Source organism: Cyrtonyx montezumae, unplaced genomic scaffold (assembly GCF_038088225.1).
Source record: "Cyrtonyx montezumae isolate F1298 unplaced genomic scaffold, pur_monq_1.0 scaffold_58, whole genome shotgun sequence".
Classification (NCBI taxonomy): domain Eukaryota; kingdom Metazoa; phylum Chordata; class Aves; order Galliformes; family Odontophoridae; genus Cyrtonyx; species Cyrtonyx montezumae.
Genome location: NW_027072065.1, coordinates 470,378 through 498,221, shown reverse-complemented (window position 1 = coordinate 498,221; position 27,844 = coordinate 470,378). Strand labels below are relative to the sequence as shown.

General features: G+C 48.2%; 2 protein-coding genes across 3 annotated transcripts; both read right to left on the bottom strand.

Moving 5' to 3' along the window:
- Nucleotides 1-2,802: 2,802 nt before the first annotated feature.
- On the bottom strand, nucleotides 2,803-4,942 carry KLHL11 (kelch like family member 11). The gene is made up of 2 exons (XM_065749095.1): nucleotides 4,470-4,942; nucleotides 2,803-4,401 (listed from the first exon to the last, which is right to left on the bottom strand). The coding sequence occupies exons 1-2, from the start codon at nucleotides 4,940-4,942 to the stop codon at nucleotides 2,805-2,807; spliced, it is 2,070 nt and encodes a 689-aa protein (XP_065605167.1). The 3' UTR covers nucleotides 2,803-2,804.
- Nucleotides 4,943-5,717: 775 nt separating this feature from the next.
- ACLY (ATP citrate lyase) lies at nucleotides 5,718-23,985 on the bottom strand. 2 transcript variants are annotated; one of them, XM_065749119.1, is made up of 28 exons: nucleotides 23,682-23,985; nucleotides 22,680-22,802; nucleotides 21,605-21,667; nucleotides 20,796-20,986; nucleotides 20,023-20,102; nucleotides 19,386-19,520; nucleotides 18,394-18,508; nucleotides 17,829-17,965; nucleotides 17,360-17,421; nucleotides 17,080-17,197; nucleotides 16,776-16,930; nucleotides 16,276-16,366; nucleotides 15,194-15,223; nucleotides 13,366-13,507; nucleotides 11,358-11,526; nucleotides 11,175-11,279; nucleotides 10,725-10,921; nucleotides 10,479-10,560; nucleotides 10,059-10,169; nucleotides 9,578-9,705; nucleotides 9,313-9,406; nucleotides 8,915-9,069; nucleotides 8,086-8,236; nucleotides 7,397-7,540; nucleotides 7,055-7,168; nucleotides 6,520-6,602; nucleotides 6,328-6,404; nucleotides 5,718-6,139 (listed from the first exon to the last, which is right to left on the bottom strand). In XM_065749119.1, the coding sequence occupies exons 1-28, from the start codon at nucleotides 23,838-23,840 to the stop codon at nucleotides 6,045-6,047; spliced, it is 3,306 nt and encodes a 1,101-aa protein (XP_065605191.1). In that variant the 5' UTR covers nucleotides 23,841-23,985; the 3' UTR covers nucleotides 5,718-6,044. The 2 variants fall into 2 exon arrangements, with proteins under 2 accessions (XP_065605191.1, XP_065605192.1); XM_065749120.1 differs by lacking the exon at nucleotides 15,194-15,223.
- Nucleotides 23,986-27,844: the final 3,859 nt, after the last annotated feature.

Genomic DNA, 27,844 nt, shown 5'->3' with positions numbered 1-27,844 from the left:
TACGGACACAGCAGAGGGATCCCCAAGCTGCTGCTCATAGGATTCCTGCTTTTTTTGAGGAACACTCTGCAAGTCGGGCCACGATGCTTTTGTTACACAATTCACAGGTTAGTGAGCTAAATTACAGCTGAATTCAGTTCTCCACACTGACAGGGGAGGTGATGGACAGTGAGACTCATCAGTTAGGAACTGTGAATGCAGCTGGGCCACTGAAAGTCGAGGCTGTAAAAACCCAACTGCCTAAAAACTGCACAGCATTGGCCTAAGATAGCAAACTTAGCAGAAGTCAGAGCAAACCAGTGCTGCCCACAGTGCAAACAGGACACAAACACAGTGCATCACATACAAACCATGGCTGGCATTCACACGTTAAGCTGCCCAGATATGAAGCTGGGTGGAATGTCTGTAGTGAAGCAGACAGCTTGTCTGCCATGCTCAAGTCCTCTGCTGAGTGCAAATAGCAGTTTTGCTTAGAAAAAGACTGCAAGAAGTGTGCTCTTGCATCTGATTCAGCTGCACGCTGCATCACGCTGCTTAGTTGATATTCCAAGATCACAATTTCAGTGTTTTTCCCCATGAACTGTCCCAGATTTGCTGGCTCTGATGGAGCTGTGCTGTCGCCTTCACTCATCAGCTCCACAGAGTAAAGTCAGCACGGATGGAATACATAACCTGTTCTTGTTGCTCCTGTGCAAAGCACCTTAAATTCAGCTGCCATTTCAGAATTCCAGCATTAAAGCTGTGAGGCATTTGCATGCAGTGCACCCACAAACCCTCCTGCAGGGGCAGTAATCCTTATAACTACTGTGGCCAACCCTGCAAGAGCCTGTGGGCCAAACTCCATGGATTAACCCCTTCCTGAAGGCCTGCATGAGCTGATATGGCAGTGGTCATTACTGAACATCAGCCTTAAACCTGAATAAGCTTAACCATTTCTTCTCTTCCATTAAACCAGCACTGTACAACTTGATCTGCCATTGCACAGCGATCTAACTGGCAAATACAATATGGGATGGTTACTACTGGTAAGTAATTCAAAACAAACTGTTAGATTTTCAAGGCTATTTTTACAGGGCCGGGTCATTCTCCCATTACTAAAGGAACAGTTATTGATGTCAAAGCAGCAGGTGAACTGCTAAGTGGAGCATTAAGGATATTACACATCACAGAGACCTTTACACATTATGCAGTTGACTTACCCAGTGTTTCAGATATGATCTAGGATGCCTGCTGAATTGGAAAATGAGAAGTATCAGTTCAGAGAGCTAAACAGTAAAAAACAAAGAGAAACACAACAAAACAAAAACCAAAAACTGTTTAGAAAACCTTTTTCAAAGAAGTTCCCCATATCAAAAGCACCAACAAATTATCACAGGAACCAAAGACAGTGCACAGCTCCTTCATCAGTGTCTGTCTACTCAAATGCTGCAGCGCCCTGCTGCCACCTCCCCTCCCCTCATATCCTGAGTTAGGCCACACGTGAAAACCTGGAGCATCCAAACGAAGGGAAGGACGAGGAAGAGAAGGAGGAAGGAGGGATGCACTGAACCCACCAGTAATGACAGCTGTCCTGGAGCTCTGCAGGTCAGGGAGTGCTCAGCAGGACAGCAAACAGCAATACTGCAAAGGAACAGTGTGACCTTTTCCTCGGGGGTATGGCACATAAACCAGAGCCAAGCAGGGCCCTGGCTGATGTGAATCCGCCCCGTAACAGTTTTAATCAACTGAAATCTTACTCTCTAAAAATATTTAGAGGCTGTAAAATCTCCAAACGCATCTCAAAATCCTTATGTCATAAGAAACTGAGAGCCAGCAGTGTCCCTGTGAGAACACCAAGCACTGATTTGTTAAGGAGCACTGCAGCACTGCTAATGGAAGCTCTGTGGGGCAGTACACTGAAGGCAGAAGGTATTGATTGTCAGAGGCAGGCTGCAAACAGGCGTGTGGGGGTTCTTCCCAACACTCCTTCCCTACAATTAAATGTGTACAGCACTTCAGAAAGGGCTGACAAGTAGCTCTAGTTCAGTCTATTCCCGTGGGATAATGTCATTCTTACTTATCCACATGGACAGGAGGGAATAGTTCATTTCGGTGCATGACTGCTACTCTGGTTTTCTCTCCTCTGAAGCTCTCAAAGAAACTCAAAGCTTCTCCAGATATACCTGAAAAAATCACAGCCTCAAGTTCTCTCTCTCAGCAAGTGTCTGATGCTCTACTAATCAACCTTTCACAAACGAACTCTGCAGCCTCTCTACAACATACAAAATATTTAACAGACATAGAAACATCCTGAAGTACTTCTATAAAGAGATTGTGCTTTCATTTCCATACGTCGTTATAACTATTGCACTCGCCTCCAACTTGAGAAAGCCAAGTACACTGACATCAATACCACGTGAAGTGTAGTCACTGAGAAGGAGAATCAAAGGAATGTCAACATATTAAGTGCAAATACAGCAGGTGCTTCCAGCACACACAAGTGTAACTGCTAAATTATTAGACAGAGATCTCTGACTTTCAAAACAGAACTGTAAGAGGCTAACGCTACAGAAATCCTTGAAAACAAAGATCTGTGTCGTGGTCTGTTACAGGAAAGCAGGTTTTTCATGGGCACTGTCAAGTTGGATTCAGTTTTGCAATTCCCATTCATCCTCAATTTCTGAACCCTGTATTTCAGTACATAAAATATGCCACTTTTACAGATCAAACCTACTCACCATCCTGATGCCTTATAGAGACATACAGTTCAGCACAGTATTCCCTAAACTGCCTTCCAGAATTCCCTAAACTTTCCTTCCCAGAAACTAGCACTCAATCTGCGAGCGTGGCATTCTCCGGAGGCTCAGAGAGTGTCGGTGTATCTCCTGCATCTGTCTTTCCTGCATTTGTCTGATTCTGTCTTTTTGCCACATCAGGTTTTGTGGCATTGGATACCTCTGTGTGCCCTGCAAGCACCTGAAGGGAATTCTGACGTGGCAGGCCGTCGCCCTGCAGCGGGGCTGAGGCATGGGAGGCAGAAGCATCCAGCGCTTCCTCTCAGCACAGTAGCGATAGGCCTCTTTCCTGTACTGCTTGTCAATGTCATCGCTGTTCTTCCACCCCCCAATGATGAAAACATCGTCTTTATAATAACAAATAGCTGCCCCTTCAATGCTAAGGACCTCTGGGGGTAGGCTTTCAAGAATCTCATCTGAGGCCCTGCCAGAGATCTTCACCTTGGCTTCCTCGTTATCTATAGGGTAACTCTTGGGGCAGCAGGATGCTGTGTGGTAAAAGTTTGTGTTTGCAACTGACATCTGAAAAGAGCAATAGTTATCGATGAGTGGCAGAGACTCTACGTCCTGCCACTGCCTCGTTTCAGCATCGTATCTGATAATAACTGCCCTCAAGCCATCTTCACTATCACTGTCAACTGGGGTACGGGCAGCGACATAAACAAATCGGTCTTCTACAGAAACAGCTTTGACATCACGAAGGATCTTTGGTGCTGACTCCAGGTTATGCCACTTGTCTTGCTCGGGATTATAAACAGCTACGTCTTTAAAGCCAGGACTGAAATTGCCATGTCCACCAATACTGTACAAGTTTCCTTTAACTTCAGTAAGGCCAAAGGAATGTTTTCTGGTTATTAAATTGGAGACTTGCTCCCAGATATTTCTGTTCGGATTATACCTTTCTACAGTCTTGGCAAATCCCGGTTCCATGGAGCCAGCCACATAAACATAAGACTCCGTCACAGCGACAGCATGCCCATCAAGGTGGTTATGTATGTGCGGCAAGTTTACCCACCTATCTTCATTGATGAAATACCCCACACACTCACTTAAGTAATCTCCTCCCTCCGACACACCACCGATCACCATAATGACATCCATGTTTTGTCCAAAACGCGGCAGCAGCGCGACAGGACAAGCGGAGTGCTGCAGGTTACCGGACTGCAAGTTCTCAGACCTCAGGGCGTGACTCTCCACGGCGTCGGACACCAGCCGGACGCAGGCCTCGTTGCTGGACACCAGCCGCTCGGATTTCACGTGGCGGGTCAGGTACGTGGGCTTCATCTGGGACAACCTAAGCAGCTTAAAAAGTTCTTCGAAGTACCTCTCTCTTTCCTCAGGGCTCTTCTGAACCCACCTCAAGACGGTCTCAAAGAGGATTTCTTCCGAGTCCACCGTGATCTCCGAGTCGGACAGCCAGTCCCTGATGAGGTGGAAGGGCAACGTGTAGAACTCCTCGTCCTGGATGACTCTGTGGAAGTTCCTGCGGATCATGTCCTGCGCCCGGAGCGCCAGCTGGCTCAGCGAGTACATGTGGGCCAGGCTGTGCACCGCCACGCAGTTGGAGAGGTTCAGCTTCTTCTTGAGGAACTCGCCGCAGAACTCCTTCAGCCGGGTCAGCAGGAACCTGCGGGACACACGGACGTGAGGCGCTGCCCGGCGCCGCCCGGCGCGGCCCGGCCCCGCCCCGCTCACCTGTCGGCCATCTCCAGCACCTCGTGCACGTTGCCGGGGCTGACGCGGATGGCGCCGGTGTACATGAAGCCGATGACGGCCTCCACCGTGTCGGGGTCGGGGCCGCCCTCCGAGCTCCACTTCTGCAGCTCCACGCGGCCCGAGCGCGACTCGGCGAAGCCGCCCGAGAGCAGCGGCGTGAAGTACTCGGTGGCGGCCGCCAGCACGGAGCGGTGCGCGCGGTACTCGCGGGCCGCCCCGGGCCGTCCCCCGCCGAACGCCAACGTGATGTCGCAGTAGAGGCCGTGGCGGCGCTGCTCGTTCTGCCGCCACGCCAGGTCGGAGCAGTGCGCCGGGCACCCGAACTCCTCCGCCTCCGCCTCCCCGTCCGCTCCGCCGCCCCGCGGGCCGCCGCTCTCCTCCTCCGCCGCCGGCGGACCGGGCCCGGGCTGCGGCTGAGGGGAAGCTGCGGCCGCCGCCATCTTGTCCGACATGGCGGGCTGCGGCTGCGCGGCGCTGCCCCCTGGCGGAAGGCGGAGGTGGCGCGGGGGGGGGGGGGGGGGGGGGGCGGTGCTCGGGCCGTCCCTGCGGGCGCGGGAAGCGCTGAGGAGAACGGGGAGCGCGGCGGAAGAGAGCGCGCCGCGGCCCTCAGTGCGCCCTCAGAGCCGCGACTCCGCCGGGCGGGAGCGCTCCGCTGCCGCTCCTCACGGGCGCTGGGCCCCGCAGCGCGTTCCTGCCATCTCCCCATCCCCTCACGGTGCTCTCCCCCCGCTCTTCATGAAAGCTTCCACAGCCCGTGGCCCACGGTGACACACCAGGACAGGAGAAATGGGGTTTTTATTCCCCCCCCTCCGCTCCCCCAGCAGCAGGAACGCGGCGCAGGGAGGTGAGCAGTGCGGCGTTTATTGGAGCTCGGCTGCAGTACACAGACACACAACGCTGAAGGTATTACTGAGATTATTTTCGCAGCTGCAGCTAACGCAGGAGGCCGACATTCCGTATAGCAGCAGCTGAGTAGTAAAGGAGGAACTGTTTACATAAATACAGGCACTGGAAGAGTAGTTTCACAGTTTTAACAGCGGAATATGGTACAAGTTTACATTTTAAATTACTACACCAACGTCTGAGTAACATAGGTTATACATCAGCAGTGGTCCCACTATTCAGGATATGATTAGACTGATGAACACACAAACAAACTGAAAAACAGCCCCCAGAGAGCCCCACACTAAACAGCCCACAGCCCCCAAACCACAGCTTATGGGAACAATGGGTACTTCCCCCTCTATCAGAGACAGTTCAGTACAATTCCATATCCACGAGCAAAATTCCCCCCCACAACCATTACAATCTTCCCTGGAAACAAAACTAGAGTAGAAAAAAAAATAAAAGAGTGAGAAACAGTATTAAATACAGCAGGTAACATGGAACAGCACAAGTTTTGGTTTGACTATGTTTCTATTCTGACAGAACAGCTCGGCTGGGCAGCTCAGTGTCTGCACCAATGGCCTTTACACATCAAAGTCCCATTTGCTGCTGTCCTCTGCGCAGGCTTCCAACCTCCTGAAGCAGCATCTGAGGCACTACTACTGAGCCTCACATGGTCATGTGCTCTGGCAAAACATAGGATATGTCGTCCCACGGGTGACGGTACAGACCCTGCTTCAATCGCTTCTGATCCAGGTAGTGTCCTAAAAGGAGAGTCTTTGTTAGTTTCTGAGCCTCCTCCCAATCTTACTTTGCCTTGAAACAACTTTGATTTCTGGATTCCTACAACTGTTTCACAGACTGAAACCCCACACATTCACATTTCCCTTCTGTTCATGGCAACAGGGCATGTTCCTGAAGGATGGAAGTGGCAGAAACACAGCAAACTTACCAATGAATCCCATACTCCTGCCTAGTACAAAGATACCATTAAGAGCTCCTATATCAATATATTCATCAGCTTCTTCCCTGGAAGAAAAACAAAACTACTCAGTGTCTGTTTTGAAACTCTGGCCCCACACAAACAGGCAGTATGGCTCCTGTTGTTTATTACAGGACCATGATCCAAGAGAGAAACATTTACCGTGTAAAAGAGCCACAGTTCCTGAGTACATCCACAAAGGCAACTCCAATAAAGCCATCCACGTTCAGGATGAGGTTTGGTTTCTGGAGGAAACACACAGATAAAGATGTCAGCAATGGCGAGTGATGCTCACCTGCTAATTTCCATACCCATGGGTAATTTGAAGGTTGCCATAGTGGTGGACATGCCCACCAAGGGATACAGAGGCTGTCTGACTGTGAGAAACAGCTGTGCTTAATGTGAAGGATGGAAAAGCAGCCCCAAACAGGGCTGTGCTTCATTTAATCCACAGAGATTAAATACCACCACCCCTCGTGTGCTGAGTGCCTCTCACCACAAGAATCCACTTCCAGACTACTGCAGAGTTTTGGTCTGTTCAGTGTTTTCCTCATGTCCAAATGTCTCCAGCCTTATAAACCGTAGTTGCCCTTCAACAGTTTATTAAGCTCTGCTCTTAAAATGCATTATTGACCCCTGCTCACTCCTCCCCCAGGATGAAAAAGCTTGTGACAAGATAAATTCTAGCACATTTCACCTTGGAAGTTGTAATTTTCTCTACTTCCAGTGCATAATCCAACAGCGGCGTGGCAGGGAAATGCTGCTTCACGTAGTCTTTGAGAATCTGAACTCTCATGTCTGGGTTATTTATCTACAAGTCAGAAACAAAGTTAGCGGTGCATGTAAGCACAGATACCTGCTGTAAGATTCACTACTGACAGCTTTAGAGTTAAGTCCTGAGAACTCTGCCAAACGCTGCCTCTGAGAGCTGCTGGTTTTCTTGCCTTCATTTCCTCCCCATGTTGATAAACAAAACCAGAACACATACACCAGAATGAAAACACACCTCCAGTATGTACTAACAATGCAGTTTTCTTACAGATTTGACTCTGTGTCCAATGCCCATGATCAGTTTCCCTTCTTTCTTCATCTTATTCACAAATTCCATAGGGATAATCCCACTGTCAAAAGCTTTGCTGAACATTTTAGCTGCAGCGTCCAGCGCTCCACCAAACCGGTCACCCTGGGTTCAAAACACAAAGGGAATTACAGCAAAGAACTCCACAAGCAAAGGTACAAAACAAGCACAAGATAATCTTCCCCATCACCCATGTCTGTCCATGAGGCAATGATGAAATCAAAGCTGGGCAGAGACCTGGGACAAAGTGTCAGTACAGAGCCACACCATCTGCACTAGTGATGGCACAAGGAAGGGAAATACAATCTGAATCATTACTTGTCAGTACCAGAGTACATCAGGCAACCACAAAGGCACAATTCTGACAGCAATTTGGCTTCTGCAGAATATTTCCAGACTCAAACATGAGACACAAGATAGACTCATTCATAGAAGAATGGACTAGATTTCAAACCTAAACAGATGAACTGAACAGTAAATTATTCATTTTCTTCCAGTAAATCTTTACTTTCACCAGCTATTAGCGTGGAATTTAACAGAAACCCAAACCATGAATGAGCAGACAGGAGCCAGTGCATGGCTCCACAGCTGGTGCAAAATAGTAAAACTAGGACTGGGTAGTGTAACAAAATCCAATCTCCAGTACTCACAATAGTAAGGAGGCCTGAAGTGAGACTTGAAACAAGATCTTTTCCAGCTCTTGCACAGACAATAGTGTTGTGGGCTCCAGATACAGCAGGCCCATGATCTGCTGTTACCATCAAACACATCTCAATGAACTGGCAGGCATACTTTGGTAACCTGAGCAAGAGAGAGACTGAAGTCACTTATGGTAAAGAAAACGAGACACTTGGTATTAGACTGGACATCTATTTTAAGATAGAGGGAGCAGTGGAATCATAGTACCCATCAGTGCATCCTAGTACCTGTCTTTTCAGGGATCAGTGAAGTTATTCTCTCTCCACAGGAGCTATTTAGCTCAGGACTGAGGGTCACTTTGACAAGCTGAGTCTGTAAATGATCAGTGAGCTTTGGGGTCCCCATGAGCAGCACCCAGACTGGTTGCACTAGGCTGCACTTCTGTTGAGCTGGACATGCCAGCTTGTGCCAGGAGTGCCTCTAACAACAGCACCCTCAGGCAATGGCAGCAAGAACTTGTCATTCAGAAGGTTCCCTGCAGGCTGGCTAGCTAACGTCGGCAGAATCCTCACGCTCTCCAGGCTTGAAATGGCAACTACAGTAAGCCAGTACTTAAACAGCGTGATACAAGACTAGTGGAAATCTTCATCCCAAAGATGGAACATACTGGACAATGCCTAAAGATGCTGATGTGGTCTCAAAGGTGAAGATACAGTGATGACATTTCCAATGAGTCTGTATTCACAGAAAAATCCTGGGTTTACTTTTATTCATTAATACTTACAGGCACAAGTAAAACCTCAAGCTAAAGGGTCTGGGCTTTCACAAAAGCTGCCTCACCTCCTTTGAAACCAGAGCAGGCCCAGAACCCCTCCAATTCCCATCTCTTCTTTGAAGACTTCAGTGATTGGCATGCCAGCATAAATCAGCTCCTGCCCTCTCTCATCACAGATGCTTGTCATAAAGGAAGCCGGCTTGCGGATCAGACCCAGCTCCTACAACCACAGCATAAAGATGGGATCTTAATCAATGCTCTTCAGAAACAAGGGGCAGCAGGAGGCTTAAACTTGCCTTCAGGGCAGGTTCCATAACCTAGAGCCAGTGCAGCCAGTGAGCTCACTGACAACACGAAGCCCAAGGTGTAATCCCAAGCCAACACCGCGACGCGTCCAGAATTATACTGAACATCCCACCTGCTGCCTATGGAACCAAAAATCAAGTGAAGCAGCATAGCTCACCCTTGCCCAGGAATAATCCATTGGCACAGTTGGAGGAGGAACTTCCTCAGCTGGCTCAATCACTCTTTTTGCCACAAGATCCTGATAGACAGACCTGGGGGGGAGAATCCTTCTGTTAATTTAAGTCTTTTTGAGTGACAACTGAGATCATCTTAGTCTAGACCTTAAGAACTCAGAACAAACTGAAGTACTAAGCAGGACTATATTCCTTATCAATTTAAAGTCAGCGTCCTAGTAGTTTTCATCCCCTGTTCAAGCAACTTACTGAATGACCTCTCCCAACTCATCAAAGCTCCGGGGAACAAACACACCAGCTTCTTTCAAGGCTTGATTCTTTGCAACAGCAGTTTCAGAAGCCTGGTTGGCACAAGCTCCTGCATGGCCAAACTGAACCTACAAACAACAGAAGTGACATCAGTAAGGAATGCAAGTTGTTTACCTGTGAAGGAGTACATAACTGAATAGGAAACTGGTCACAGGAATACCAGACTGCACAACCTGCCTTCTCATTTGGCCTAACAAAACTCCTGGCTGCAACTGCAGCTAACTGTCTGCTCGAGGACCTTCGGGCTGCATTTATGAACATGCTGAATTCTTTGGGAACCTCCAGTGGCAAGCTAAAGAAGCAAAAAGTTTTTATTGTTGATACTTAAGTTCTACATGCTAAGTTGCTGTGGCTTAGGTGGAAGGAGCTGGCTCTTTTCCCCTTCTGTCACGAATAAATACACCCCCACTTTTGCACATACCTCTGAAGAGAACATGGTGGCACAGGTACCAATACACCAGCACACCACTGGCTTGGTGATACGGCCTTCTTTAATACCCCTACAGATCTTGTACTCCTCTGTGCCTCCAATCTGTAGGGAGAAAGAGTTGATCTCATTTAAAAGCTTTGCACTTCTTTTAGAAACCAGCTCTGCGATGCACACGGAAACTTTTTGGTCCTTTTTGCACTCTATAACTGCTTCAGGCTTTATTTTTAAAGGGAGAATGAGTTTAATCAGAAGAAACTGAATATATTCAAGAAGCATGAAATAAAACTTCAGATTTTGAGTAACAGTGTGAGGAGCTGCCACTCAGTTGTAGCTGTTAGTTATTATTCTTGCTGCTGGTAAAACTCCACTACTGAGTTCTGGAAGCACCTCTTTCAGGTAGACCCCGCTCACCTCTCCCAGTACTACGATCATTTTCACTCCTGGAGTGTCCTGATAACGCAAGACATGATCCATGAAAGTTGAACCAGGATACCTGGGTGGAAAACAAGGGGGAATGATTGTTTAATTTCTTTCAGGAAAACTTATGGAACAAGACAAGTGAACTGCCAGCCCGCCCTTCACTCCCACACAACCCACAGTTCAAGAAGCTGCTTCTGCTGACTGAGTTAATAAGTGGTTTCTCTGTCAGGCTCCTACCTGTCTCCTCCAATGGCCACCCCCTCATAGACCCCATCAGTGGTTCGGGAAATTATGTTGTTGAGCTCATTAGACATTCCTCCAGAGCGTGAGACATAAGCCACACTGCCAGGACGGTACAGTTTTGATGCTAAGATATTATCAAGCATGCCTCCTGTGTTGCCTATCTTGAAGCAACCTGGTTTGATCCCACCAACCTACAAGAAAATTACAGAAAGATGTAAAGCCCTTTAAAACAGATACGAGAGTTAGGAACAGCTCTGTAAAACAGCCTTCTGACAGCATCTATCCAAATAACAAACACAGTAATGCGACCTTAAAATGGTCAACTAACACACACTCCATGCAGCTACAGACAAATGGGTGGTAGGATATAGTCTGTCCATCAGGGAAAACTGATGTGAAGATTAAGACAGGATGGACGAGAGGAGGAAGGTCATCAGTTCTTACAGTTGCAGGCCCGATGATGGTGACTCCTTTTTTATCAGCTGCCTTGATCAGCTTTCGTGTCAGTGCCTCTGGAATGCCCTCAGCTATAATGGCAATGGTGCGGATCTGCAGCGAGATGAGGAGAGCCATCAGCACCCCAAACAAACCCCTGCTTTTTCTCCTCTTTCTGGATCCCTCACTCACCTGGGGATAGTTCATCGTTTCAATTGTGCTGTCGTAAGCGGAGCGTAGAGATGCAAAGTTGATGAGAACATCCACCTCTGGGTGCTTCCTCATGGCATCAGACATGTTCTTGTAGACAGGGATCAGGATTTCTTTGTGGCCCCAATAGAATTTCTGCCTGTGGTCACCACTGTGAAGGGGAAGATGAAAAAGCCCTGACTTTTAAGGCTGCTGGAAAAACAAAGGGATACAATGCATGCAGATAGAGAGGAGTTTACAAACCCCAATTCTGATACCAAGACTGACTGTGAGACACTCACTAGCAAGTGAGTGTGTGTGGGGAGGGACCATACTAACAGCAGAAGGTTCTTCAGAGTATAGAACAGAGCAGCGTATGGAAGGAGACGGGCTAATGGGGACAGAGGCATCCAGCAAGATGAATAAGCTCTCCCACAGTGAAGTTACCAGAGCCTTAACTCTACTCCAAGCTGGAAGACAGAATGAGGCACAGAAAGAGTAATGAATGAGATGCATGCAAAGCTGTGTTACTGGACTGGAGCAAGTACTGGGCTAGGGGACAACAGGAAACCAGTATCTGTGGCAAACAGGCAGGACAGCAGTGCGAGGGCCAGTCAGTTCCACTGCACTGGGACTCCTCACCCTGCTCTCTATACATTCAAGGAGGGAGATCTGGGAAAGTTTCTAAGTGTGGTAGACTAACTGGGACTGGCTGAATTCTGTACTACTCGGTCATTGAGGAGCCCAGAGATACCGGCCATTTCTACACTGTTATGTTTGTAACAGAACACTTCAGGTTTTGCCAGCTCAGCCTGCTCCAGAAGGTCAAGCAGAAACACATAATTAATGGATAGCCTTAAACTTTTTATCCCTGTGGTTTTCTCCTCATTAAGTGACTGCAACACTGCAAGGGGTTGCTACTCATCTACAGAAGTAGCTATGCCTGGGCTCCATTTCAGTACCCTGAGGTTTGCACTCGTTGAGAAGGTGTTACAGAGCTGCCATTACCATCAGCACTGCAGACCAACAGCACAACCTACTTAATGGACCAGAGAGGCAAAGTTCTCCGCAGGATGGAGCTTGATTAGACATCAGCTACCCTGGTTGCCTATCAACAACACAAATCACAACAATCCTCTTTCCTTTTTGTGCTCTCATCTCACTGTCTCATCAGCAGGCCAAGTCAGGTGCTCCTTTCTCTCCACTACTTGCTCTGTTCAAGGAAGACCTTCCCCATCCCTCACACACGTGATGCATACGCTGCTCTGCTGCCTCTCAGCAGCCACAGAGGGTCCCCTCCTGAGGTCAATCTGAAACACTGACTTCTGAACCCACTGGCTGCAGGGATAAGGCCAAAGCAGGTAAATATCTCAGATAGATGGGGTTCCCTTGAAGGACCTACATGCTTCCTGCCTGCTGAGAAGCTGCAACTAATACAGTAAAGAGTTGGAACCAGAGAATTAGGATTTATTTTTGTAAATAATTTGGTGTGACTACATGACAGATTGCCATGGCCTGATTAGCACAGCTGCTCTGATTCTGGCTAATATGTGGAAGCAAAAAAACACCAGCCATGACAGGCACAACTCAAGGTGGCAGACAAGTATGCAGCTAACAGTGGATCAGCAGAAGAGGCCGTATGTGTCCTTAGTGCCTCTGGCTAAGCTAGTCAGCTGCTACAGAAAAAACTCGACTAGCAATCCCTTCCTCAGTTTGGAATAAAGGAACAGAACTTGGACACCCTTGGAAAGAACACATGTGAGACCTGAAACGTGCTATGCAGCTAACATTAAGCTAACTTAGAGCAGCCTGAAATCAGCAGTCGAGGGAAGCAGGAAGCAGTCTGCAAAGCCAACCCGATGGTGGAAGGAGCATAGGAGAAAATGTAGAAGCAGCAATGAGAACTAGGGCAGAACTACACTAAAGAACAGAGACTGAAGGAGGAGGAAGCTCACAGAAGTATCTGAGGGATGCAGTTAGAAAAATAACACTGTTAACACAGGCTACTTACGTGAATGGATAAACCATGGCAGCTACAGAAGGTTCATCCCGAGAGCAGATATAGTCAAAGTCCAGCATTCCCTGCACAGCTCGGGTCTGCATTCCCCAGATGATCGCTTTGGTGTGACGGCTGAACAGGGTTGTAGCTTTACCTGCTCAGAAAGAGAGTGGGGAAAAAAGAAAACAACAACACACCCCAAATGTACATCTGTGCAAGACAAAAACTGCACAACTTTGCTAACTGCCCACTGAAAGCCTCCCGGGTAAGCGTATTCCCCCTCCTCCCCCCAAACTAAATCCAACAGCTGAGCTGCAGGATGTCGTAGCCACACTGCCCAAATTAAGGAAGAAGCTGCAGATGAAGCAGCATCCTCCTCCTCTTCCCGGGATTCTGGACGCAGCAGCCAAGTTTTGGGTTTCACAAAATGGACAAGTGCATAGGCACAGGGTGGGAGCTGGTGTAAGACAGGAGAGATGTGAAGCGAGAACTGCCTCCTCCTCGCATCCCTCCCAGATGGATTTATTCTGCAAAGCTGAAGAGGAAGGGATCTTTTTATTTCACTGCATATGGCCTCTGACCTGCGAGACCCACAGGAGGTTTGCCTCCTGCATCTGTCATGGTGCCACAGTGTGATGGTAGGAAACAAAAAGCAAAATGCAGGAAATGAAAGAGACAGAGCAAAGGAGCACTACCTTACTCAGCTTTTGTTTTCAGTTTTCTGATATCAGAATCCAACACAAACATGATGGCTCTAAGAATTTATATACAGCCCAAAACTTTGGCTTTGAGGGACAGAGTCACAGAGAAGGCAACCATTCAGCTAGTGAAGATGAGTTATTCGCTTCAAGTACACTTACACCACTTGTCGCAGCAAGATGTTGAGTTCCTCTCTGGGACTCCATACAGAGTTCATTTTAAAACTCTAACTCTGAGCTGATCTCAGAGTCAGCCTACAGCTGATCTCTTTTGGGCTTTGAATCAAAGGCAGTCAGCATGAGGGAATAAATAACATCTTATTCTCCCAGCATTAGCAATACATCAGTCACTATTTGCTCCAACACAACACGTTCATAGCACAGATGCACTGCTATGTGACTTGTGCCTAGGAAGCTGCCTTCCCTACAGAAACCCCTTCAATTGATCATCTTGCAGGTGTCTGCAAGGCATGATATCTGTACCCATAGGAAAGGACAGGCTGCAAAAGGTGATGCTGTTTGTCCAAAATTATACAAAGTACAAGATCCTCCTGCTGTCTCCACTCTTATGGTAGGGGAAAATAACTGGAAACCTCACTTTGATTCTGAAGTTTAATCTCATCTAGCACTGAGATGGTGCTTCAGGTTCCTGTAACTTCATTGGGCACAAGCTCTAATGTCTTGGTGAACCAATAAGGTAACAAGAACATTTATTTAATTCACTGATTTTTCTGTGCCCTTCAAGGCTCATAATCAGGGCATCTGCTCTATCAGGTTTCCCTTTAAAATGAACTATTAGTTATTAGGAATATTTAGTGAGTCCTTTCTGAAAGTGGAGGTAGCTTTGCACAGTATGCTAGGGCTGTTTTTCTCCCAGTGGTTATAGAAGTGGAGGGAAGGTAAAGCAAAACAACTTGGAAACCTCTCCCTCCATCCCTAGGAAGAAACATTTTTTGTGCAAAGGAATATGTCATCTGCACTTCAAAAACAATGGAAATACAGTGCTAGCTAAATATGCTGGCAGGAGGAAAGGGAAGGACTGGACAACACTGCAAAATTTTGGAGAGAAAAAACAGCAACAAAAACTGAAAAGTCAGCTGCCAGCAAGGCCAGACACACTCAGGTAGTCACACATGTCCTACCTGTACCAGGTCTTGGAGCTGGGACTGAATCTGTTAAAGAGAGAATCACTCATGCAACAATATGACACAGTTGGCTGCCATCACCCCACAGGGGCACCTGTGACAGAGTGCTCATTGCAGCTTCCCTCCTCCCCACAGCTCAAAGCTTCTGGGTTCTGCTTTGTTAAAAAACACACAAAAACCCCACAAGCAAACTGATGCACTCCCCACTGTACTTTCTCTCCAAATCAAGTATTCTCCACGAGCTACACGACTCACATCTTCAGAGCAAAAACTCCGTGCACTGTGATTAAGAGCAGTATTTGTTTCATGTTGTGTTTCAGTGGAGTCAGATCCGAATCCCACTGTCATTGTGGGACACTACTGCAAGTGAGATCATCTCCTCGCATTCAGGGGAGCAGCAGAACAGTTCCACGCTCTCTCCCTACACAGTTCTGCTGCTTTCCTCTTACCCAGAAAGGCTTCCAAGAAATACAACCAGGAGACCCCAAAGCTCAAGCATGTCACCATGAGAGAGAAACCTCCTACAAACTTAGGAACAAAAACTAACAAGCAAAAATCCAGCAAAGAAATCCTGCCACCAAACACACGCAGAGGAACCTCAGATCCTAAATGTTTGATCACTGCACCACAGCTCCTACTGAACTGACATGATTTTCAGCACTGTTTGTAGACAGTTCATCATCCAGAAAGCTGCAACATGTACCAAGGACTTTGTGAATGCCCACACTGTTCCAACAGTGTTCCATGTTAACACCCCACAGAGAAACCTAAATGGAAAGCAGACCTCAGCTCAGCTGAGAAACTCTGTGCTGCTGTCTGCTGGCCTCAAGGAAGGGGACACGATAAAGCTACAGTTCTGAAGTGGTGGTGTTTGCTGGAAAAGAACATCACTGCAGATCAAGGCAGCTTTGACTCACCTCACGTATGAGTTAGTTGCACAGCAAGGGACAGCATTCTAAAAGCAGTTAAGAAGGCAGACAGGTACTGCAAAACTACTGCTTATATCCAGAAAAAGCTTTTGTCAAGTCCACACTCTTCTGGAGCAGAGTAGAACAGCTAGCAACCATTTCTGGACTTACCAAGAGGTGCTGTTGGCTTCGCCTTCTTGGCTGGAGCAATATCATCAGGCTTGGATTCAGAGAAAGAAGCTGTTCTGCTTGGTGCTGGAGTCTGAAAGGTTCAGAGGCCAAGTCAGTAAAGGACAGCATGCCAGACAAGGTTTCCCAACATCAATTTCTGGGGCATTTAACAGAAGATGGTCACTGCGACTATGCTACCCTCCGGAGAAAAACAATTTTGAGATTGAAGTCAAGAGGGAAAACTCTTAAATGCCCAAATTCCCAGCAGGTACAGGAGTCACATTCTTGCTATTAAAGGGTTACACTTTCTGCACAAGTGAAAGTGAGAATCAGGGGGCCCTTGGAAAATCACACACATAGTCACTAGTTTTCCCTCAAGCTTTTAGCTGCACAAAGAGACAGTGGCTAAAATCTGTTTCTGACCCATTCAGACAGAGGAAGCTGCTTCCAGGAGGCTCCTGAAAAAGGTCTCCCTTTCACACAGGGGTGGGGGAGCTCACCGATGGGCTGCCACTGGCATTGAGGAGGAAGTTGGCAGTGTGGGCTGCAGTGGGGGGCTGGTTGGGGATGGGTCGATGGCCGAGTGCCATCCCCACAATCGCAGTCATGTGAGTCTCTGTGCCAAAGACGTGGATGGGGATCCCCGTGGTCTTCCCTGCACATGCATACAAAAACAGACAGTTTTGGGCAGAGGAAAAGGAACCACCATCTGCCAGAGTTGAGTATTTGCCTCAAAAAGGCTCCATACAAAACAGGTGGAAGAAACAAGAGATGAGAACACTGAAGGGAATGGATGGTCCTTACCGACTTCTCCCATGACACGCAATCCTTCCTGGTAGTTTGGGCCTCCCCTCCGCACAAAGATCCTCACCTCATGCTCTTTCAGGGGGCCTTGGTAGTCCTTAATTGCTCTAACAATGCCCTGAGAAAGAAACAAAGGACAAGTGAGCTGAGTAGCCTAATGTTAACACATGTTAATCATCTCAAGAACTGCAGGGATACAGTCAGCATCAGCACAACACGACTGGACAGAATGGGGTTGCTGACTGCAGGCATTTGCCAGTACATCTGAACAGTCACCCACCTTAAAAGTGGCTGCTACATTAGTGAAGTTAGCAATGCTGCCCCCAATGATCAGGATTTTGCCTAAGAGAAAAAACAAGCATAAAAAACCAGCATTAAGAACACAGTGTACCTACTGCAAAGACCAGGAAGTAGTGCAGGACAAAAAGCAACTATGCTGTGGTTCAGACTAATTAATAGCTTGCAGTAGGTTGTGTTTAACACAGCTTGGAAAATAAGTTCTGCATCAAGCAAGAACCTTTCTGATAAGAATCTCTTCAATTCCATTTGTGCTCTTTGCTATGTGGAAAACTACAAACAGTATCCCTGAAGCAAGAGCTAACAGAAATCCATCACTGTATGTTAAGACACTAAGGCAGCTGTAAGTGTAGCAACAGTCCAGATTTGTTTTCTCTCCCGTATGCTTTGAGCCATACATCCTGGCCAGCTTATTGCAGCTTTTGTAGACCCACCTCCAGTGACTTTCTTACCTTCAGGGTGTTTCTCTCGTGTCATGAGGGAGAGGATAGTCTTGGCATAGTCATAGGTCTGCTGCTCACTTGGGGCTCCTGAGTATTCACCATAGTTAGCCAGTTCATTCACACCCCCCAGGTCACAGATAGTGTCACTATTAAAAATAATTTAAGAGATTAGTTATATTTTTTGTGTCACAACAAAGGCCTTAAAACATTCCAGATTCCTGGGAAAGCAAGACTTAGGGAGGCCATGCTACCCACTGAGAACAAAGCCTTTCTCTTGGTGGCCGTCATGATTAATTTTGTCATACATCCTACATGTGATGGGAACTACCACAGCAACCACGTGAACATTAAGAGCTTTCAGGCAGTCTGTTTCTTTCCAGGTGGAAAAGGCTTAATCCAACCTCCCAGAGTTTAATTACCACTCCTAAATGACACTGCATTCTACATCCTAAAAAGAAACCTGCACAGCACCTGCATTCCAAATAGGCCCCAAGCAGTCGCAGCGTGGCAGCCTCCTCTCCAGAGGTTTATTTCCTCTGCAACACCCTCTGCACCCCAACCCTGGGTATGTTACCTGTAAACCACAGAGGCACCACCACCAGCCACCATGGTCCAGATCCTGCCTTTAGGGTTGAGAATAGTAAGTTTCAAGCTGGCTCCGCTCTTGGCATCCAGATCAGCAATGTAGGCTTCCTGCAGACACAGCAGCATGCATTATTTAAAAGTCTTCCTGGCTTTCTTTAGCTAATACCTGCACAGTTTTTTTAAACCACAGTGCTAGTGGTGCCCAGCCTGACTTCTGGGCATGCAGAGCTGTCACCTCTGCTAGAGCCAAGGGAAGAGCAGGACTGCAAACACAGCTTTTGCTCTGTTCTCTTCTGCAGACTGAGACTGGAGAAAGTTTAGAAAAAAAAACCAAATCCAATCAAACCCAAGGGTGCACTCTCTGTCTGTGCTGCAGCAAAGAACATAATCACCAAGAGAGCCATGATTGGGCTCAGCGTGGCGTTCTGGTGTCACAGGGTGCCTGCCTGTTGTGAAGTGCTTTACTGGGAGTTCATTAAGATTCTCAAAGACACCGACACCGCAGCCTTCACGGTGACTTGCAGAGGGATGATTCAGAGAGACAAAAACTGAACTAATCCATTTAAGAGCAAATTGAGTTAAGCATTGGCATCCAGCAAGCTACATGGAGAGAAACAGCTAAATGGATTTCTTGGCCATGTTACAAAAACCTTTTCCAACTGATACATAATTATAATTAATGAAATGGAAAAAAAAATCAGGGACAGATCATTACGGAGGGTAGCAGAACCTGAAATAAGTAACAGAACAATTAAGGAAAGCTCTAGTGCCAACAGTCATTAAAGCTGCTGAGAAGCTGTGTATGAAGCAGCGTTCATGCAACTGGCAGTACAAACCCTGACAACTCAGAGGGAAGAATAAGGTACTTCAGATACAGCAGCAAAACCCAACAGGAGAGGGAAGCTTTGCTGCTGCAAACACACAGACAATGAAGAAGTAATCTTGCAGCCCACACGAGAGGGATTTTGTCCAGGCTGTTACTTGCCTCTGGGTAGGCCTCCCTGCCAAAGGGAGGGGGGAACTCCACATCCCCCCATTTCACTTTGCAGATGTAGTCAGCAGTTGCATCAATCTTTGCAGCCAAGTCAAGGATGTAGACACCATCATTAGCCACTACTGCATTGGAAAAAAAACATCAGGATTACCTGTGTTCTGTACAGAGGGACACATTACTGATTTGCTCATAAAATCTGACACCAGATACCATTAATACCAATAACTAGGCCCCCTCTGTTCTCCTTTCTCCACATCAATCATTTAGATTTAGCAAACCCAGAGAGCTTACTTAATAATGAACTTGTGACCATAGCAATCTCATTCAAGTGTTGTTTTATAGTGAGCAGTTCTCATGTGCTTCACCTCTACTTCCCAACCCTTTCAAGGCAATGTATTGTTTTCACCAGGAAATTAGATAATAGAGAACACTGCCTCCAAGCTGTTCCTATTTCATATTCATTCAGTTCATAGCACCAAGACAAGTCACAACCACTTCTGTACTTGTTTTGCATTTGCCATTGTCTGCAGTGGCACAGTGGAGAAGGCTAGTCTACACATCTCAATATTTTAGTACAGGTGAATGGCAAGTCAGTATATGTAGGCTCCCAAAAGCACTGGTTACCTAATGGATTGATCTCAAGGTACGTGAAATACAGATCTTCATAAAGATTGAACAGGCCACAGATGAAGCTAGCCAAGATGCTGAAAAAAAAAAAAAGAATAAACTTATTAAAGCAGCCAAATATAAAGTACAGCTTGCTGTGCTTTATTTGCATCAGCCTCAAATCTACTTTGTACCAATTTATTTCACTCTCATTCATCTTCTCTGGAAGAAGCTGGGATGACGACTCAAGGAAAGACAGACCTTGATGACTCATCCTCATTACACTCCACCAAACTCTGCTGAGAACACTTGTGAGCAACTGTCACGTAGATGCTCAGCCTGTCTAATCTTCCTGAGACAGAACTGCATCCTTGTCTCTTCCTGACAGATATGCGCCCTTGTCAGAACTAAACTTCCTTAGCTGAGATGGGGAAGACTGCAATGACCTGTACTAGGGACAGGCATCAACGCTGGGACAAGGATCACAATTCAGTGTGCATCTCCACCTCCTCCTCAGAGGTCAAAGCTTCAGTAGACTGAGAAGTGCTCCTGTCAAATGAAGGCTCAAAGCACCAGGAACACTCATTCTCAGTTGCACAAGAGGCACAGCTAAGGTCAAAGAATTTGGGCTTAGAATGCATAGAATACTCCTGAGGGCTGCAAGGAGGATAAGAGAGCAAGTTTTAGGAGGAAGCACTGTGAATGAACACTGCACTAAAACGAAGATAAGCTTCTGGGTGGATGGTTGTGCCCAGAGCAGGCACAGAACTGGGCACCTGATCCATACTTACTCCTTTTTATTTGCTGGTGCGTGCTGCAGGAGATGCTTCTTCACATCCGACTCATTAAGCTTTTCATCCACGGCCACAAGCAGCTTCTGAGCTTTGGCATCAACATCTCCCACATCCACACCTCCTTCGTGGTGGAAGAGGACATAATCTCCCTCCCGGGCAGCATAAATGCAGACATAGAACTCTTCCTCCTGCACCACAAAGGCACAACCGTCAGCAATCACACCACTAGCAAGCACCTTGCAGCTCACATCAGCACCAGGAAAGGAAACTGAGCACACTGCTAAGCCCTCCAAGGAGCAATAGCTCTGCCCAGACACCTCCCAGAAAGCTTCATCCATGGACTACAGCTTCTATTTTTGGAGAAGAGCACTCCCATCTTACACAACTGACATACACATCAAGATCCTTTCCTGGTGCAGTGAAAGCACCTACAGCTAAGGTAATTATACCCTTCCCAAAAACCGTGGCACAGAACAAAGATTGCACCAGCACAAATTGAGACACCCCACATCAAGTGAGATAGGAGCACCAGATTCAAGAAACACTGAGCTGCCTTCTCCCTTCCAAACGGATCCCTCTGCTGTGATCTGCAACCCCCTTACAGCACAGTAAGAGCAACTGTGATTATTAACAGCTCCTCAGAGGGACTAACGCTGCACCGTCACGCAGCTCTGACATCATGCACCACTGCCAGCTTAATAACCCACTCCCAAGCTCCTGCTTTCACCACTACATCGAGCTATCTAAGCATGTGACAGTCAGAAAAGATTGAGAAGTACTTTCTATGCTTTAATTGGCATGCCAACCTGTTTGTGAGGGACAAAGGGTTCAATCAGAAAATTCTTCAGGATTCCCTTTGCATTGGCAATCTGTGGACAGAAAACAGGGCAGACACCAATAAATACTTGTCTAAGATCCACATTTACGAGAGTATAAGGCAAGCTTAATTTAGGGTAGTGTTAAATCTTTAATTGATTCCTCCCAAGAACCTTTCCACCACATTCCCAGGGAAACCACACTCTTCCCTACAGTAAGGGCTCAGGAGCCTGCAGAGATGCATTCCTGCCATCCAAAGCCACCATGTCCTGGCACAAGAGACGTGTCTGGGGTAGGTACCACCACTCCCAAGGACACTGCTTCAGGAACCAGCATCGCTGGTCACAGCCCCTTGGCACAGGCTTCCCTTTGGATGCGACTGCTGCATTGTGCTAAACAGCTATTTCAACACCCAGGGTTTTCTGATGGGAGGCACAGGAGATGCAGCTGCCCGCTGTTTCGTAATGGCCTTCAGGCAAGTCTCCCTAGCTCAGCCACCCAGCCTGATGCTGGAGCCAGCAGCAAATCAATCAGAGCAGGGCAAGGCACGGGCTGCCTTGAAGCAGAACTCCTGAAATGCAGCAGCTGGGATGGCAGGCATTTCTTTATCATTAGCATTGCAGTAGCATTCCCAGGGGAATAAATATTACAAGACAGCACCAAGCTAAAAAAGGACTTGAAGTAACACCCAGTCACGAACCAGAACACCGTCTGGCTACAGTAAGAGGACAATTTCATGACAGCTTTTATACTTGTCTTGTTAAAGCCACCTTAAAGCGAAGCAGCTGCCCCAACTAGACACAGCATTCAAGCTATCAACGACTGACTTCCCAGCACAAGGGATTTCCAGAGCTGTGCTAATTCCTGCTGAAGTCCTGCCACGCTGGCCTTTCACAGCAGATGGGAGCAGGGCCACCAAGTTACCACAGTACACCACTAACAGTGCTCATTTACCAGGAGGAGGTTCACACGCATGGCAATTTATTTTGGCACCAGTACAGCACACCTTTCCGACCCTCCCTAGCTTACGAGAGAAATACCTGCAGACTTTTTGCTGCCACTCACCGTGGTCTCTTGGCCCAAACGCTGCTTGAGCCAAACCTTCACCTGATCCAACGTGAGGTTAATTCCAACCAGCCCCAGCTTCCCACGCCGCTTGATCAGCTGATCCGGCTTCACCACCAAACGCTGCAGCGTTGTGCAAGAGGGATTAAAGAAAGAATAATTAGAAACTGAGTTTGGTTGAGAGATTCTCTGCAGATGGCAAAGTGAAGCATTCAGTAATTTTAAACAGCAAACACCCTTGTGGTGTTCCACCTAGTTCTGTGCCTGACTGCTTAACAACTGTAACACATCTGCTACAACACAGCTCCTTTCTTATCCTCCTATGTCCACGCTTTGAGAAGAGCTGCCTTGTTTCTCCTCAGAGTGGACTGCACATCAGCAGAGACTGTTTGTTCCAGGCTTCGGTGGTGGTGCTTTGGTGTGGTTTTCCTGTGAACTTCACTCTTTCAGTGTAACTGTTGGGATGGTGCTCAGCCACTCCCTTTCTGTGAAGTCTCACACTGAACAGCATCCAGCATCCTACCCATTTTGAGAAGTCTTCGTAAGATACACCGTGAAATTAATGTTTCTCCATGAGCAGAAGCTCACAAGGAGAAACCATCAGAGAAGTGGGATGCCAAGCACAAGCACACCATCAGCTGCTTACAGTGACAGCTTCTGCTGCCACTCCATCCTCCACATCTGAGGCTGCCTGGGTCCAGCACTGCACACTTTGTCAACTGATAGTGCTTGCTTATAAGATACCCACGGAAGGCTGTTCCCAGGTAACAGATTTATCTCTAGCTGGCAAGTTTGTTTTTGTTGTTTTGGTTTTTTTTGGATAATCAGGCCCTCTTGAAGGTGGTACAGTACACTGAAGCAAGGTTTGTTTCTTCACCAGCAGCTACAACCAGCCCTTCAGGAAGGTCCCCAGCACACAGCCCTGCTCACAGCTCGCACAGTGAGCCCTGCCCAGCAGAGGTCCCAGGCTCAGCCCCCAGGAAGGCACAGCACAGCCCTCACCTCGCTCAGCAGCCAGGGGTGGTCCTGGGTGAGCCGTGCCCAGTCGGTGTCCGGGGTGACACGGGCATACTTGAAGCGGTTCTGGATGGCAGAGGACGTGCAGATGTACTTGTACAAGAACTCCTTCCCCGTCTGCTCGGAGATGGCTTTGGCTGACATGGCTGCCTAGTCTGGATGGAAAAGCAGTTTGTCAGAGCAGCCATCAGGAGAGGGCAGTTGTCACACAACTATCAGCTATAGCAGATTTGTTTCAACTGCTGAACCTTTATCAAAAAGATAGGAGACTGCAAGAGACAGAATAGTTTAACCACTAGAAACAAGCTGGAGTTGCTGCATCCAGCTAAGAAGAACGTGAAGCTCGTTGCAGAGCTGCTTCACAGCTGCCCTTTGCTAGAAATGGATCAATTTCACCTTATTATTCTGACAGCTTTTTTTCTTAAAAGGGACCATCTGTGCACCAGAAAAGCATTGACCAAAGGCTTACAGCTTGATTATATGGTTGGCCAAGCTAGCTACAGAAAAAGACTGTTCAAAGCTGTAAAAGCAGCTGTATGTTGGGCTGGGAAGAGGCAGAGCTGTAAAACACACACCTTATTCTGCAAACACTCAGTTCCCTCAAGCAGCATTCCACTACCTTTGCCTTCACAGCTGCACATGCATTACACTAAGCCATCTGTACCACAGTGCTCAGAACTTTTGATTACAATTTTCACTTTGAAGCAGTGTTATTTCCAGGAGCAAATCCCTCTCCCAGTTACCTGCAGCTATTTATTTTGCCTGGCAGAATACTCTTGCTTTAAAAGCTCTTAGAAATCCATCAACTGCCATCAGTACAGCTCGATAAAGGCCAGGCCCAGAGAAAAAGCAGCACATTTCACTGCAGTAAGAGCATGTAAGAAAGGTTTGCCATTTTATTTTATCCTAAAGAAAAAAACCCAAACCTATGTGATTTGCATTTCTCCAAGGTGACACAGAGCCCTTGAATACTGCAGTTCACATTACAAATTTAAGTAATGAAGAGCTGGCATTAGCTACGCCAGTGGTGAAGATGTAATTGCCTGTAGCAGTAGAGAACCAGACCCAATGACCCAGGTCTGCCAAGAAAGAGAAAACCTAGAGGATTATTGAATAGGAACAGATGAATATGACAAAGTCTGTGTGTGTCATGCTGGCTGTCCCATGGCAACAGAGCAGCAGGAAAGAGACTGTTCTGCCCATGTTTTGCACTTGGTAATGCATTAGCAAGTCTTTAATCACATCCTTCAAGCAGCTTTTCTGCTGCTCTAACTCATCCTATCTCACGGGACAGGCAGCACAAAACAATCACTCCAGCGCTGAACTGTTAAGCTAAAGGATCAGCAGATAAAGGTCCTATGGGGCATCAACAATTCCGACCCATTTGTGCGTGTGCATGCCCTCCACCACCCAGAGGGTCACAAGCAGAGCAGACTTCATTACCAGTAGCAGCTGTGCTACAAACATCGAGCAGAGTTCAGACTGGTGACCACCAGGGAGCTGAGGAACAGAGCCCCTGCGGCTCCCCCACGGCAGGGCAGGGCTGTCCTCCACCCTGAGGGGCCCCTCTGAGCACCAACAAGTGTGATGGATGCAGCTCAGGAGGATAACAGGGTGGGGTGGAAGATCAGAGGACCCCTTTTCCTACAGCAAACACAAGTTACAGCAGAATGTTCTCTTTTTCTGACTCACACCCGAGATACTGCTCTGTTCATGAGTCATTCATCGAGCCTGAACTGCAGTTATCCTATGACTGTAGGTCCCAAATCTTGCAGGAGCTCTGCTGAACAGACATCACATACCCGGCCGTGGTTTGACAAGACCACCAGTGTCAAATAAGTTCTTTGTGGACGTATGAGTGATGTCCACAAGCGACGTGTGTTCATTTACTGAGCCTCTAAAACAAACAGCTTCTCAGCAACAAGTCAGACACCTTTCTAGAAGTCATCCATAGCCAATGACGTAAACGAGTGCTGGTGCAAGTAGAAGAAACGGACTGGATCACACAATCAAGGGCTCAGAAGTACCTATTCCCTCAGAACACAATCTGGGTAATACACTAAGAAGTTATTCTTTAATGTTTCTTGAGTGTACTGAGGAAAGAACAGATGCTCAGCGCGATAGTGGACAAAGATGACAAAGCTGGATGCTGTGTTTCCTGCAACAACTGATCCATCTGCCCCAGCACAGTTGAAGGTGAAGTAAAAACCAGAGAGGAGATGAGAAGAGACAGGGAAACAGAAAAGGGAATTCTGACAATAGAGTTAGTGTAATATCTCTTTGAATACCAAGCAGAGCAGACGATGGGTGAGTACAGCACACTCTGCAGGAGGAAGAAATAAGAAATAAATTTAAAAAAAGAATGATTTATCCCCTTATGCCCTTTCTGGACACACAGGTGTAACACAATGAGCTTCACCCGATCACAGGCACTCACGGCAGGGCTCGTGTGCATGGAATCCGCATAGATCCAAATCACTCAACTCCAATCATACCCAAATTACGCTTCCATTGGGAGAAACGCAATCCCACCCACTCCAGTGGAGATCTCCTCCTCCCTCCTCCTGAGACTTTTAAGCCACACTGTAAAGCAACATCCCCCCTTCATGCCAGGGTCATTTATTAACACAGCTCAAGATCAGCCAATATTTCCTGCCCACGGCAGCACGAACAGTTACGTCAGCATCCACCTGGCAAACATGCTTTCATCAGATGGCAGAGGGGCTCCAGAGGAGAGGCCCCACAGCAGCAGCAGCCAACTCCACGGGTCACGAAGCTTCAGTGCCACACGTTGTGAAACTCCTGGCACCGGGCTGGCGTGATGCAAGCTGCTGCCACTCGCTAAGGTGGTGAGCACGTTCCCTACACTCTGAGCCCTAAAAATTAAACAGCAGCCAAGGAAAATAGCAGAGCACGAACTGATTTAAGTCAGGTTACTGGAGAATGAAAGACTGACTCCAGGTGTGCCAGGACACGTCTGGTGCCAGAAATGGGATATCTGGAGCTCTGTCTTTAAAACTAAACCTGAAACACTGTGAGGTTCTGTGCGAGCTCGTTCCCCACGTCGCTGGGGAAACGGGCAGTGGATCTGGGCAGGACCTGGGGCTGTGGCTGCACCCCCTGCCAAGGGACACACCGGGAGCAGAAGCCACTCGCAGGAGGATAGCAGCACAAAAGCTCACACCAAAGCTCTCTGCAGAAAACTGCAGTCTTCCAAAGGCTGTTTGGATAACAGCATTGGACAGAAGAGTAATATCCCAAGTTCCAAACACAACTAAGGAAACTAAGCAACTGCACAGATCTGCAGACAGCATATTTAGGACACATGCAAGCATTCCGTCGTTGGATGCTCGCGAACCCCGTGCAAAAGGAAGAAAACTTCCAAAGCTGCAAGATAAACAGCAGATGTACGCAGGTAGCAAACAAAAGGGCTGCGACGCGGCCACGCGCGGCTCCGGGGCTGCCAGAGCCATTCATCGAGCACAAGGCGGACGCACGGGCCTTCAACCTGCGGCCGCCGCGAGGGTGAGAACGGAACGAGAACGGCAAACGGGGGGAGGAGGGCTGTTCGGCCGCGAGAAGGGACGGCCACTGTGCAAGAGCGTGCCCTCGGGCCTGGGGGGCCTCCGCACGCAGCTCAGCTCAGGGCGCGGACGGAGCCCTTCCTCCCGGCTCCCGTTAAACAGCAGCGCCGTGCCCGCAGCATCCCGTGCCCGGCACAGCGCTGCAGCCCTCGCGCCCCTCTGCCGAGGACGGACCCCTCCGGCCTCAAGGCCAGAGCGGGAGCGGGGAACGGGGCTCCCCCCGCCCCGCGGTACCGCCGCGAACGGCTCTCGGGGCCCAGCACTGCCGGCTCTCACTGGGGACGGGCGGACACTCCCGCCCAGGCCGGGCACGCGCTCCCCGCCGTTTCGCAGGGCTCGGCCCAGGGCGCCCCGCGAGGTCCGAGCGCCCGCCGGGAGAAAGCCCGAGCGCGGCCCAGAGCTCCGCCCGCCGCCACTCACCCGCTCCGCTCTGCCGCTGCCGCTGCCCAGCGGTCCCCGCTGCCGCCGCCGCCTTTTGTTCGCTGCGGCGCGGCGCTGCCTCCCCGGCCCATCGGCCTACGGGCGCCGCCGCCTCCCATTGGCTGCCGCCGCCGTCACGTGTGC